The sequence below is a fragment of the Lucilia cuprina genome, chromosome 2 (genome assembly GCF_022045245.1).
Source record: "Lucilia cuprina isolate Lc7/37 chromosome 2, ASM2204524v1, whole genome shotgun sequence".
NCBI classification, from domain to species: Eukaryota; Metazoa; Arthropoda; class Insecta; order Diptera; family Calliphoridae; genus Lucilia; species Lucilia cuprina.
This window is the reverse complement of record NC_060950.1, coordinates 23,073,372-23,089,557: the sequence shown is the minus strand read 5'-3', so window position 1 is coordinate 23,089,557 and position 16,186 is coordinate 23,073,372. Positions and strand designations below refer to the sequence as shown.

At 28.7% G+C, this 16,186-nt stretch overlaps 1 protein-coding gene across 1 annotated transcript in view; it reads right to left on the bottom strand.

Annotated features, from left to right (window-relative positions):
* Positions 1 to 1,054: 1,054 nt before the first annotated feature.
* Positions 1,055 to 16,186, bottom strand: part of LOC111690811 — a 74,147-nt gene continuing 59,015 nt past the window's right edge. Inside the window, exons 3-6 of the mRNA XM_023453379.2 lie at positions 15,631 to 15,797; positions 9,945 to 10,081; positions 1,755 to 1,931; positions 1,055 to 1,245 (exon numbers count right to left, since the gene is read on the bottom strand). Of these exons, the coding sequence (XP_023309147.1) occupies positions 1,133 to 1,245; positions 1,755 to 1,931; positions 9,945 to 10,081; positions 15,631 to 15,797 (594 nt within the window). The 3' untranslated portion in view covers positions 1,055 to 1,132. The remainder of the gene's footprint in view (positions 1,246 to 1,754; positions 1,932 to 9,944; positions 10,082 to 15,630; positions 15,798 to 16,186) is intronic.

The window sequence follows — 16,186 nt, the reverse complement described above, 5'->3', positions numbered from 1 at the left end:
GAAACAGTTATTTTTTTATCAGAAACTATGACATTTAATAAGAAAAATGTCATATCCACAAGCTAACTTTATATGGAGGATACAGTCATTTACAGACTCATTCTCAAAAAACTTTTATAGTGGATTATGTTTTGATAACTCTTGTTTATAAAAATATTCGTTATTATACCTTGCGCACAAGGTTTACATTGACAGCCAGCCAGCTGGACAGACGGACGGACGGACATGTCCTAATCGACTCAAAAAATGATTCAGAATCGATCGGTATACTTTAAGGTGGGTATTGGACCAATATTTTTGTATGTTACAAATATCAGCACAAACGTATAATACCCTCCCCACTATATTGGTGTAGGGTATAAAAACAGATCCTATGAAATATGCGACATAAAAAATTATTAGAAATAACAGTTTACATTGGTAAAAATTAGAAAATTAATTTTCTTTAATTCAATGTTTAAATATATAAGTTTAAACATTGAATGAAACTCGTAGAACACATATTTGTGATATGAAAAGATATGGGAAATTGCTTTTTATATTTAATAACATTTTATATGCATTTGTAACTATTTTTTTCAGTTATAACTCTTTTACAGTAAATAACACTTAACCAATTAAATAAATATTCAGGTATTTGAAAATTTTCTTAAAAATGTAAATATGTAGCAAGTGGCTTTGATCTTTTTCTTTTAATTTTTTAGCTTATTTCTAAATGTATATATAATAAATTTAAGTTTATTTTTTAAATAAATTCTAAACTTATTAATTAAATTCTAATTTATACTTAGTAATTGATGTGTAATGTTAACATTAATTTCTTATTTTCATTTTAGTACTTTTCTTTTATTATAAATACTTTTTTTAATTTATTTTACTAATTGGTGCATTTTTTTGGTTTCTATGTTTAAGTTAGAAATTATTTTCTTAAAATAAAATTATTTTGATTTTTATACGTTTTCTTAGAAAAAATTTAAACAAAAGTATTTAAATATAATAAAATTAATTGCATTGAATTATTTAATGTTTTTTGGTTATTATTTAGAAAAATAAATTTAAAAAAGAGTTAACTTTTATAGACATTATTAATAATAATATAACATTATAAAATATAAAACAATATTATTTACTTTCAGAGATAATTTGGTCGAGAGACGCAACAAAGTAAACTCATATTTTTACAAATATAACTATTACGACCTTTATTTGCCCATGGTCCATTGTTGTCCAGAGCAGTGTGACGTTCTGTAGAAATGAAAAAAAATTTATATTAAAATTCTTAGAAAAAATTTAAATATGACTATATGATGAAGATAAAATCTGAGATGACGCAGTGTGAAATATTATTATTTTAAAGGTAAAAAGTTAATTTAATTTTAAATTTTTGCTAACAACTTTTTTTCCTAAAAATTCACCCAAATACTTAAATAACCAACAAGTGTTCAATTTGTTTTAAATTCAATTGTTATATAAACAAAACTGATACTGAAAAATAAAATTCTAACCTCTAACATCTCTTTTAAATATAAATTGTAATAGCAAATTACAAACGACAATAAATCCTATTTATTCAAATTACTTTCAGATAATGTTTAACATTATCATGATGTTGCTATTTTTGCTACTGTCTTCGAATAATTTATTTCTCTATTGTTTGTATAGACAATAGAAAAAAAGTCAGTAAAATATAAATTTAAATTCTAAACCAATAAATTTGCCATTAAAAATTTGTAATGAATTTACAATAAACTTACCCAGGTATGTCTCATGCTGTGGCATGAACTCTTGCATTTCCGACAGCAACATCGCTATGTCCTGGGAGTCTTTTGTAATGCTACATAATTCCTCTTGATTAAAATCTGGTGTTATTTGTTTACATAGTAATATTTGACTTATAACATTGCCCAAATTAGAGGGACCAGCTCGATTTTCTGGAAAAAAAAATATTAAAACAAAATTTACTTGTTAAAAAGATTTGCTTTACGACTTGCGGTGGTATTATTGTACTAAGCTAATTGAGACTAAAACGGATTTTAGAATCTCACTAAGACATATTAAATATTATCTAATTTTTATATCCATCATCAAAACTGATGGGAGATATATTGATGTTGTCATTTCGCTTATCAGACAGAGACATATTGGACACAAACCCATAAAAGTATATATATATTTTGGGTCCTAGTCATGTCTGTCCAGCTGTCCGTCCGAAATAACCACACCTATACTGAAGTGAATCCTCGACATACAATTGAGATTCTTATACAAGGTCCCATTCAGAAAATCACTTAAACTGGCTTAATTAATATGACTCTAACTGACTCAATATGGCATTCGACATAAACCAGTTTTATACGAACAAAAATCATACAACAAAACTTAATGAGGATTGGTCCAGAAATCACTTTAACGCTTAAAACTAACCTAGTGATAACAGTATAACGAAATACGACATAAAATAATGTTATAATAACAACGAGTAAGAGTGTTATATTCGGCCATGCCGAATCTTATATACCCACCATCAAATCATTCTTATTAATAAACTTTGATATTATCGATCTATATTGAATCATATGTCAATATTAATATGATCATCAGAAAAATATTTGGAAAAGGGCCTTCAATAAGAGCTTAAGCATTCCGAATTAAAAATATTAATTTTGTTTGATCCAATATTTATAACTATAAACTGTTGCTTTGTAAGAGTCGTCCTCGTCGGTTTATACTATAATTGTTTGCATCTTATGTCGCTGTACTCGTATTCGTAATTCAGTCATAAGGTTTAAAGTAATTTTCAAAAGAAATTCCAATTCATTTAAAAAATTTTAGTTTCTATAAAACTACCATTATTTGGAGGAACTTTTGAGCCATACAAGTGATTTTCTACAGTGAATCTTAAATAAGAATCAATTATAGGCCGATTTTTATAAACTTTTGTACATAAATTATGTTTGTAAAAAAGTCGTTTATTCGAATTTCATCGCCTCGTCGTAATTTTAAGCAACTAATGAGAGTTAAAGTAATTTTACTGAAGTGGTTATTTATCGATCCATCTTCATCAATGTCGGCAGAAAGATTTCAGTTTCCACAACATGTGTTTATGTTGAACTTGTATTTTTATAAAGTAATTAGCGTTAAAGGATATTGCCCATTTTCAATACCAAACAAACTGCATCAACAACAAGTATCTCTGCAAGAACGCTAGCTATTTCCATTTGGACTCTATCGTGTTTTCAACAGACAGACAGACGGACAGACAGACGGACAGACAGACGGACGGACATCACTAGATCGTCTTAGAATCTAATAAGGACCCATATTATATGTACTTTTATGGATCTTAGATGAATATTCCGTGTTAAAAACGGAATGACAAAAACAATATACCCCCATCTTTTTTGATGGTGAGTATAAAAACTACACAACTTTCTACACATCATATTCTCGTTAACAAAGATTAAAAAATATTGCGAAAATTTGCTATCAAGGATAATTTTCCGCCGACTGCTCTAAAGAAACTAGCAGGGTAAAGGTGTAACTTGAGTTCTTTTCATTTTCTGATTCGTCTGAGGGAAATCAACGCCGAGGGAAAAGTATGTTTGTTATGCCAATCCTATATAGAAGTACTTTATTTTCAGCCGAGTTCTGTATAAATTGTATGTGAAAAACACTATTAGAACTGAATAAAATAAACCGAAGTCTCTGATTCATATTCATTTCATTTCATTTCATTTATTATTTGTAATCAAAAAGCCAATGTAGGCCAAAAGGTGATTACATATTTAAAACATAATTTAACACAAAAGTTTATTAATGAATCTTAATAATAAAAGTATAAAATTAATACAAATTATTTATATCTAAGCACAAACATGGAGCTACAAAAAAACAAAAGGTTTATATAAATATCTTGAATATCAACAACGAAAAATTTTGTATTAGTTCATGAGATCAATAATCATTTTTACAAAAACTCCAGTGGATTTAGTAAAGTTTCGATCAGTATATGGTATTAAGTTGTTCCATAAACGTATTACACGTATAACGTAGGATTTTTGCATAATAATTGTGTTAAACCTGGGGCAAATTAGAGAACAAGTGCGCGAAGAATTTGAAAAATTGAATCTAGAGATCAAATATAAAGGTGTATTGATTTTATATGATTTATAAAAAATAGTAAGCAATCTAACATTAATGAAATCCTCAAAAGTGCACCCTAAAAAATCAAAAACATATTCCGTAACATGATCTCTAGGACGCAGATGGTAGATATACCGAATGATTCTATTAAAGCACATTTTTCTAAGTCTTAACAAATTCGATGCACTTGTTCCGGAAAATACCTCTAGTCCGTACAACAAAAATGGCATAAGAAGTAAATGACCGATTTGTTTTCTAATTCTCTCCGGTAAGTTATAACACGTATTATAAATTCTTCTCAATACAAAAAGAGTCCTTGAGATTACAAAATTAATATGTTGGGAAAACAGAAGAGCATCATCCACATATATTCCTAAAACTTTAATACATGAAACTATGTTTATTAAAGCTCCATTAACTGAAATTATAGGCGTAATCGCATCTTTAACTCCAAAAAACATTGCTTTCGATTTGGAGACGTTTAAAATTATAAAATTATCAACGCACCAAGAATCAATAGTCTGCATGCAAGCATTAATGTTCTGGTTTAGTTGATAAATTGAATTAGAAACAGCCACTAATTGTAGGTCATCCGCATATAAAAATCCTTTTAAAGGTAACAAATTATTCAAAATATCGTTTATGTACAATAAAAATAATAGAGGGCCCAATATTGATCCCTGAGGGACACCTCGAAATAAATTTTTGGTCGATGAAAATGATTCCTTGATTTGGACATATTGAGACCTGCCCCTAACAAACGTGTCAATCAACCGACATGCAGAGGTGGAAAATCGATAAATGGAAAATAATTTATTGAGTAGAACCTCGTGAGAAATAGACTCAAACGCTCTACTGAAGTCTAGGCTAATAATGGAGGCTAGTTCCTTTCGGTCCACAGCACTACGCACCTCCTCAGTAATATTCAATAAAAGATTAGTAGCGTTATAACCCTTTCTAAAACCAAACTGTCCTTCCGATATAAATCCATTTTCCTCTACGTACCCTGTTAATTGTTTATTGATCAAAATCTCAAGAATTTTAGAAAAAATATTAACGACACTAATTGGACGAAAATGAGATATTCTTGCAGAAGTTTTTATTATTAAAAACAAAACAACTTACTCAACAACATCTTTGTAAGCGAAATTGCAAGTAATTCTTTAACTTCCCATTTATAAGCGAAGATTGAAGAACTTGACTCCAATGCAATCACATTGTTAAAATAATGATTAAAAACTCTAATAAAGTACTCGTTAAAAGAGGTTTTATTAGCGTTTTAATATATTACTTTTTAATGTAAATTTTCGAAATTTTTACACAAATATTTTTAAACTTAATTTTGACTTATATTGATCATTTTTGATAAAACATGGAAAAAGTGTTTCCGAAGATTATCGCGGGATATTATCCTTTTTAGCATGTCGTGACATCAAATTCAAAAAAATAACTTGTAGCTGTATGCACAATGTTGATTGAAAGGAGTTTTTTACTTAATAATTTTAAAGCATTTTAAAGTAAAGCGACCTTTAACTAATGACATTTAAAAATTGAAATTTTTTTATAGAAAATATAATATGCAGAACATGTAGTTATTGACAGATTTTAACCTTAAGCAGATTGATAAATCATCTTTTAAATATATGTATTTTGATTTAATGAAACATTTTATATAAGTATGTGGTGTTTAGAAGGTAAAATATTTAGTTGGCACTTGTTTTCTATGAATACTATAGAAAAATATTAAACAAGTAATTCTATAAGAATATAAATTGTAGATGAAGACCTAGGATAGTTTTTGTGTTCATTAAAACTTTTGTTGTTATATTTCTTGTATAATTTAAACTAGTCTCTTTTAAAATTTATAATAAATAAATAAAATAATACTTTTTCCATTTTGAGAAACAAGATAATTTTTTTCCATTATAAATGAAGATTTGTTATGCATTTGCAAATTGTCATTTTTAAAAACAAACTATAATATAATGCAAAAAAAAAACAAAAAAAAACATAGAGATGTTTACTTTAAATACATTTTAAAAACATTTATAGTTTCCTCAAACAAATCTATAAATGTCATTTATAACAGCAAAATAAAATATCCTAAAGAGGTAACAATATGTTCGTACCTAAAGGGTGAGTTGAACTAGTTTTCGAATACAAAGGTTAAAATGCTTATAAAATCTCTTCTCTCTATAAGTAAGTTGTTTCGTTTTTATATGAATGAACCAATGACTCCGATTTGTTAGTTAAATTTCTGCATACAGGACCACTGCTTAACTATTTTATTGTGCATCAAAAAATGGTATTCAAATACAAATTTAACTTTGCTTTTTGGAAAAACATAATTCTTAACTCTCAATCAAAAAACAAAATACTGAATGACAAAGCTGATAATAAAGTACTTTTATATCAGATAAAAAGAAATTCATCACCTGAGTACTTTAAAATAATGCATATGGTAAGTAGTAGGCAGTTTTTGCTGGGAGATATTTACAAATTTAAAATTTAAACAAATAAAAAATAAAAATGTTTATTTAAATATTATCACAATATTCACTTTTTTCTGTTGAATAAAACTTTTCTAGTCACTTAATCTATTCGGAAGCAACATCAATATGAACATTTACAAAAATTTTCAGACATACATACTAAATTCATTTGTATATATGTTCATATGTACTTATGTACATAGAATTCATTATTTTCATTGCTTGCAGTGTTGATGATGATTGTAAGTTTTTAAATTGTTGCCACAAGCAGTAATTGTTTCAACCCACAATTTCAACTATATACACATATACATACATATGCATGTAAATTAGGATGGTCCCAAAATGGACGCTACAGATGTTCCATCGAATTTAAAAATTTAGTACATTCTATAATATTTGGAAAGCATGCAACTGAAGGATCCAAGCTGTTTCTTCTTTTTTAAGATTTTTATGTAAATTTTCGGTATATTTTTAGATTTTTAAAATTTTTTCGAAGAATATTTCAACGAAAATCTAAATTTTTAATTTTAGCAAATTATAATAATGTCATTTAAACACAATGTAAAAAATCTAAAAATTTTCCTAACAAGTAAGAAATTTAGATTACTTTGCTTATTCACAGACATTTCTGATATGCCATTGAAAAGATATCTTAAGAACATTTCTTATTATACCAATATTTTATATCTTGCCTTTAGATGAAATGTGAAAAAATCATTAAAATCTTAAAAGGATCTTTTTATACCAAATATTGACATCAGATCAAAAATTTTGAAAAACGACATCATAGAAACATTTAAGATAGGAATATTGACGTCTTATTTTTCGTCCGTACAAATGGGGTTACTGTAACGTACGTGTATATGCAAATAAATGCGTTGCGATCTTTAAACAATATATATAAGAGTGAGTCGAAAATAATTTATTTTTTTTGCTCAGATCAACTTCTAATAGTAAGGATGGGTTTTATTTTGACGTCAAATAAAACTATGCATGTAGAATTATTTTTTTTTATTTAATTTTTTAGAACTTTTTAGAATTATTTATTATTTATATATTGTAGTTTATTCAATTTTATAACATTCGTCCGGTAAGATTCATATCAAAGTATACATTCTTTTCGAGGGCAAATCTAATATGTACATAGTAGTAATTATCTATATGGTTTTGTTTTTCTCTTTTCAAGAAAACTTTTTACATTTATACACACTTCTCGTACACTTAAGTGTCGTATTGTCTTGCAATTTTTATACAAAACTAGCTATACCTAGTGTGCTTTGCTACCATTTTTTTCAAATATTAATTAAGATTTAATTTAATCCACGAAAATTTTTAATAATATAATAGTTTCCCAGATATACGAAATTAAAGTCAGTCCATTTTTCTCTAAATGTTAACGTGAATGTTAAAGTTTTTCATGTAAAATTCATGTAATATTTTCTACCACTAATAGTTTCCCGCATATACGAATTTTTTAATTTAATTTATATCGGAGATTTCAAGCTGCATAATGAAATGTCAAGATAGACGTTGAAGTTCTCTGTGCAAATTTTTAACATTATATCTCTAATGGTTTCCCAGATAAACGAATAAGGGATACCCATATGTATATGAAAGTCCACATTTTTTTTTTTTGCAAAATAGTTTCCCCGATAAGCGAATTTTTGTATTTAATTCATATACTGCTAGTCAGCTACTTTTTTGCACTAAATAATAATGTTGACACTAAAGTGATTCCGACAAAATTTGAAGACTTTATCTGTTATATTTGGTCAGATATACTGATTTAATATTTTCTTTATAGGGAAGGTGCCACACCCACTATATTGAGAATATGGACATTCTTATGGATGTCAAAATTGTATTTCACAATTTGAGAACCCTGATTCTTTTTTTAGACCATGAAAAGCTTTGTATACAATATTGTCAGTTCATTCAACGTTGTCAGAAAATGTCCAATAATCTTGTAAACTAAACTACTGTCAGTGAATTTTTGACAATGTTGCAAGACATTGTTCTGCCAATATTGTAAGATCTGACAATCATATATACTTAGCTTAAAAGTGAAAACAATTTTATTTAAACATGTTTAGAGGCAAGTATACACCAAGTCTTATAACATTTATTTATGCTGAATTTTTTTATGTTTATATGCCAATGGTGGATATTTGTTTTCTAAACGTTTAAGAACGATTCAAGGGGTATTTATCATTTTATTTGCCTCTTACATACAGTATATTTGAAACAAGTAGGAATGTATAGTCGGGCATTGCTGACCATATAATGCACTACACCAATTAGTATGTTAAAGATGTGGATTATTTTAAAAGAACTTGATTTGTTTTTTAACTTTATTCCGGGGTACATTTACTTGTTGTTGCCAACAAAAATAATTTTCTACAAGAAGTAAAGGTAAGGTATAGGTAAATATTAACCTATCCTTATAAATGTTGGTAGAGGAATTTACGTCTACTTGAATGTTGAACTTAATCGTGTTATTAGTGTTTTTGACCTTTAAATCATGTTCTTAAGGGGAGTTTGTATGGGGACTAGGATCAAATGAGGCCCGATCATTACAAAAAACGTGACTGTTATTTCTATGTATGTACCAAATTTCATAAAATTATCTTGAAATTGCAACGTGTAGAGTGTAGATAGACGGGTGGAGAGACAGACATAGTGATTCTGAGCCGATATTTTTGGGTGTTACAAACATCAGCACAAACGCATAATATAATATATTTATAACCTACACCTACCATAGTGGTCCTTGAAATGGAATTAGTAATCATCATCAACATAGTGTAATCCATCTGCTGTCTTGAAATGGACTTAGCAACCTCATATTAAGCTTACTTGTCAGATAAAGCCTGTAAAGGAATATGCTTCGTGTCCCAACTTTACATCAATTAAAACTCTATACGTTGGTGACCGAATATCATGGGAAGTATTTGTGTCGTGTTATTAATATAACATTGCTGCTGATTGATTTGAGCTTAGATGGCATGTCATAATATTCACAAAAAGGTGCTGTAGTTTTAAGAACTCATAACACTTTTAAAACTGCCATATAACAGCCACCTGAACTAAATTATTTTCCAAATAATATTAAAATTAAATTAAATAATTTAAGATTCTAGACACTTCAAAAGATCTCAAAGGTTACTTTATTGAGTTAATCCTTTTAAAATGCTGTTTAAATATCATATTAAATATAAGTTCAAGACGCAGAAAAATAAATTATTTTTCTATTAAAAGAATAAGAAGATGGCAAAAAGAAAAGGAAATAAAACTGATGAAACTTACCATAATATCCTGACATGTCCATTGGCACCACTTGTATAAGACGATAGCTTTTCACTAATTCGCGTAAAAACAATTGTGCCATGTAAAACAACAATACAAGATGGGGATTGTCTGTAAGAACGCCATCGGCAGTAGCACTACAATCAAGAAGATATACAGCAGAAAAGTATGGACAAGTACCACCCACAGTCAGTAACAGCAGTAATAACAAAATTAGCAGCAGCAACAACACAGTTTGTTTCACACAGCGTTAGAGACAGCAAAAGTAAGAAGTGGTAGCAGCAGCAACAGCACATACAAATTCACGCCATAGCAGGATGAAAAAGATATAAGACAGTTGGAATAATGTTGATAACAACAACGTAAATAGATGAAAAGAGTAGAAATAAAAGGAAAACACCAAAAGAAGTTAGTTTTGTTGTATTTGCCTTGTTTCTTTAATATAAAAATAAAATAATAACTAGAAAACAAAACAAGAAGGAGATAGAACTAAGAAAATACTAATAAAATTTAATAATACGTTGAGAGCTATAAAAAAACTCTTCTTTTATGTTGTTGTTTTTTTGATAATGTTATTTTTCAAGAAGTCCTTATTTTTCTTTTTCAAGATTAAGTGGAGCGGGTGGTAATAAAAACAATTACTTTTTGTCACACTACTTTATGCAAAGGTACTTAGTTGGAAGATATTGTACAAAAATATATTTGAAACTAGTTTCGTCTCTTATAGTACCCATTACAATCGACTAAGCCATAGACAACACTTAACATCTATTTATTCAAAAACTTGTGTATTGTTTTCAGATTCAACTATGCATAAATATAATAATAAACAATTTAACTCAATACTCGTACAGTCCGATAGTAATAGTGATGAATCATAAAAATATAACATTTAGCTAAGAGGGAAAATCGAGGATGATGGTTAAGTAGAACAAATGTTTGTTATAAAGATTATTTTTAATATGAAACTAAAATGTTTTAAGTGAAACATAAAATGATTACATCGCGTAATATATACAACTTGTGGTATAGATTGTTTTTTAATGTGTTTCCTTTCAGATTGTAATTGATTTATGTATTGGAATTGATATTTATTTATTTCCTTTTTTAGCAGGGATTTCATTTTGAATAATGTATTTATTATGTGATTTAAAAATGATGAAATATTTAGTTGTAGTTAAAATTTAAACCAAATTTTTAGAGTATAAAAATTTACTACCCAATAGTACTAGCTTTGGTGCGAATATCTTCCTAATCGATTTTTTCAATATGCGAAGACGAGAATCTGTCTTTTCACAGGAAAGACAAAAATTTCTATGTAACTAAACCTTACATCCTCTGCAAAAAGATAACGGTGACAGAAAAATTAAAGTACTAAGGTGTTATCCTTAAACGGAAATCAAAATGATGACACCACATATAGGATACGTTCAACAAGGAACATTGGTGCTGAGCTACATATAGAAAGACTCTATATAGACAGGAAATGTAGTCTTAGTCATAATATGACAAATTGGCTTTATAAAAGTGTGATTAGATCAGTTCTTGCTTAAACATCAACAATCTGGTGAACTGATTTGGACAAAAAGTGTAATATCAAAAAAGTGTAATATAAAGAGTAACAGGGAGTACTGTACACATTGGAAAGTTATTCACAATCATCGAAAGTGCCTGAGTGCGATCGACCAGACAAATATTATGTTAACAAATTTTAAATGCTGATCCCAGATAGAATGTCTTGGTCAAGGGGGACATTAAAGCAAATACCAGCAGGAATCCATTGCTACACGAATGGCTATAAATTGGCTGACAAAGTGAGCCTAATAAAGACCCAGAAACAAAAATAAAATATACCACCGTTTACCTAATCATAACACAACCTTCTAGGCAGAAGTCCAAGCAATAGCGAAATGTGTAAATTGAATTAGAATATACATATATGGCGCACATAAGGTCTTATATATTTGCTGACAGCCAGAAGGCAAGTGGGGCGATATAAAGTGATAGAATTAAATCTAAGGACGTATTGGATTTTAAGAAAACTTTCTCCTCGAGGTAAGGTCATTTGGATACTAGGACACTCTGGAGCGGTCGGCAACGAAAGGGCAAATGTAACAGTTTTAAAAGTAAGGCAGCTCTAAGTAGTTAACTTGAAGAACACAAGACCAAGACCATTAGGCGTCTTGGAATAGTGGTGGTGAAATAGTGGTCTGCGGTGGGCAGAACCACAAAGATCCTATGTGGTGGCAGTGGTGAGAGCAAGACCAGAAATTTCCACAAAATGAGCAAGTCTGAGGTTTGTATACGTATTCTGTGTGGAGACAAAGAACGACGAGAACATCTATACAAAATTGGGCATGCAGATTCAGTCGAGTGTAGAGTATGTGTAGAGGACAGTGAAACTCTGGAGCACTATTTTAGCCACTGTTAAGCATTCGTCGAAATTAGATTTAATTATCTTGAAAGTGATGTAATTCTGGAAATAGCATTCATCACTAACACAAATTGGAAATTTCTTAGGAATTACATCCAGGAACTGAGTTTCTGAACAATGAAAAATAATAATCAGTAAATATTTTATTTTTAAAGAAGCACACAACAGGCCCGATATTGGTGTATTTCTTCGGATTTAACTTAGTATACATCCTCCTATCATCCTAACCTACATATAATGATGTTACATTTATATAATAACTACTATTTCCTTGTAATTTAGAGATATATCACTTACTAAAATTTCAATCAAAATAACATAACATTGAAAAAGTATTCAAATTTCAAAACGGCTATTGTCAAATAAAATATCTTTATTGAGTCATCTGTTATATATATAGATATGTACATTAGGGAGTTCCCAACTAAAAAAAGTTTGATCAATTTTAAAATACCGTTTCAATGACTTTTTTAATGTTTCTTCCAAGGGAACGTTATGAAATATTGCTATCATTAGAAAGGTCCTTAATAGGAACTTTTAATGGTATATAATAACAACATTAACATTTTCGGAAAATTTTTAGATTTTTTACATTTTAACACAGAATGAATATAACTCGTTAAAATTAGTAAATAATAATCCTTAATAAAATTTGCCGAAAATTAACCAAAAGTTTGCAAAATATTGTAAACAACATAAAAACAGATTTTAAATATCTAAAAAATGTCTCACAAAGGCCTTTTATATGATACTTATTTGCTAAAAATATCAAAAAGTTGGACCACCCTAATGTAAAAACATGTACACAATTTCATCACCATTTCTTGATTTAACTCACCAAATATTGACGACAGAACAAAAATATTTATAATGAACAAATTTTAATTTGCCGTGCGATTATCTGCAACTTTTTTTTGGGGGCTACCCTAATTTTTTTAAAAAATTTCTCTTTATTTTGCTGCTATTTGTTTCAAATGTGTAAACATTTGACAGTTGTGATAAATTTATTTGTCTATTACATTGAAATCGCACAGAATATAAATCATGTTCTATTTGTCTTGTTTTGTATTATAAAATAAAAATTTTTATTTTTTACAATAAATTCTCTTTTTTTGTATTTTTTGCATAACTTTTATTTGTTTTTTTATATACACCCATATGTTTATTGGTTGCATATATTATATGTATTTTTATATTTTAAAATAATAAATCAAAGTTCAATATATATACATACATATGTATATAGTTAAATAAATATTTAGTAAAATAATTTCAGTAAATTATTTGATAATAATGAACTATTAAATAGAAATTAATTAACTAATGAACTGTATTTATATAAAACTATCTTTAGTATGTGTAGTTTGACTACTAAACATATAATTAACAAATAATTAAATATTAATCATACGTATAAGTGTTTATCCTATTCATTATATCTTACACTATTGTACTGAGAAAAGTATTATGCGTTTGTAGTGATGTTTGTCAGATTGAATGTATTGCTAAATGTATTGGGACTGACGTATACATTAAACTAGTTCATGCAGAGTTTTATCGTGAATTTTGACTTTTAATTTATTTTCTAAAGGAGTATCATATGGGGGATGATGTCAAATGAATTCCGATCATTACGAAAATTGGCAGTACCATTAGGACTTATATAAAAATAATACGAACCCTTGACATATTTGTGAGCTCAAAAGCCCTATATGAGGGGTAAGGTTGTATTGGGACTTGGTACAATAACGGAAAGACGGATATAGCTTAGAAGTTACAAATATCGGCACAAACGTAGAATACACTCCCCACTATAGCGATACAGGCATGGGAATAATGAATGCATTTTAATTAGAATTACATTTGATGTAATTGTAATTGAAGCTATGCCAACTGCAATTATTTGTAATTGCAATTGAAGTATTTCAAATTACAAAATTCTCAATGCAAGTACTTGTAATTGAAAATTTTGTCCCATAAATTATAAATTAACTATGTCCTGGCTGGTCAGTTGGTTGAGGTTCCTTCGGGATCCACGTAGTGGCTGTGGTTTCGACGGGCCTTACCCCACCCGTCTACCTAATGAATGTGTCGTATGTTTTTCTCTTATGAATGTGTCGTATAAATGGGATGTGTGCTGGTTTGAATGATGATGGTAAGGTATGAAAGGTATCATATACATTTGACACCATTGAATTTTCCATCCTTGTTCAGGGTTTACTCTGTTCATATCAGAATTACCACAGTGTGTCCATGTGAGTAAGAACAAGTCTACGGCTTATTGATGATCGTACTTCGGTATATCGGTTACGTCTCTAGGTGCTGTTGCCAAATCAACAGAGGCCATCCAATGGTCAAGAGATTAGATAGCTCGAGTACTCCAGCAAAGTACTTGTGCTGGACCGGTCAGAACCAATGTACAAAAATTGCCACCGGCGTTCTTCATTGAAGAATAAAGGGGCGATGGTAGACCGTTTTCAAGTCTACCCAGTTGTTGAAAAAGACCACCGTGGGATAAGGCCGTCAAGGCAGGTGCTCACGTTAAACTCTCGACATTCCTGCCTGTAGTGGTGTAGACTATAACAAATAAATATGAGGTGACTGGTATATTTAAACACGTCAATGTGTCATAAAGAATAGCAGAAACACACTCCCTCTAACTATGGTAATGTAAGAAACAATAATGGCCTACCTCAAAAAATAATTTACAACCATGTCGACTATTACATAATTAGGTTTTACCGACCTAACATTCATTCTCTTTTTAAATTTAATCATAAATAATATCTAAATGTTTACTTAATTAACGCACAAAGTTTTTGTTTCACATTTTCCATCCACATCCAAGTACACATTTACAAAACATTAACTCGGCTTACAAAATTAACACGTATTTCATAAAAATAATATTCTTTAACTCATTCTCCATGAAAATACTTAAATGAACAGATAAGAACTGCTAATCATATTTTCAACAACTTGAGTAGAAAACTTTAACACCTGTTAACCTTAAAGTAGACTAAAATAAAGACGAACAAAATAAACTTAATAAAAAGCAAAGAAATAAAGTTTTCTCTCAACTAGAATTTTATATAAAATAGTTTTCTTATAAGGTTCCAATCAGTATACTTATATACTTATATTTTCATTTAATAATAAAAAGAAAAAAACGTAATTGAGGGAAACAAACTAAAAACCTGTTAAACACGTAAAATATGAATTCAATGAAAATGGTTAAATAGCAAAACTTACTTTTTTACTTGTGGCATTAAAATCTGTTCAGTTCGCTTGAAGGCCTCTACACAAGTACGACGCAATTTGCGTATTTTTTCACGTAATTCTGGACAGTCTTTAGATTGGCCAACGTGTATTAAAAGATCACGAAATAACGCCACATGACTATTAATTTCTACAATCAGCTGAAAATTAAAGAAAAATAAATTAATTTATTTAAATGTAAAATTTTGTATTCTAATAAGTAAATGTTAGATTATTAGAAAATTTCTTTGAAATTTGTCTGCGTAGACAAATAGGTGGAAGTATTTTGTTTTATTTACTCAGATTTTTTTAAGGATTTTTAATTATGTTTTCTGTGATGTAACCTACAGGATTTACATTCAAATAAAAAGAAATCAATATAAATACAGCATTAAATTGAGGTGTCAATTATTTGCCACCTATTTGTTTGTATAAACTTTAATAAAAAACGCAATTAAAAGTTCTCGTTTGCCTAGATGATGATAAAAGTAGATAAAGGATTTTTCTTTGAATTAATATTGTTAGCAGATATATATTTAATACTTTGTAC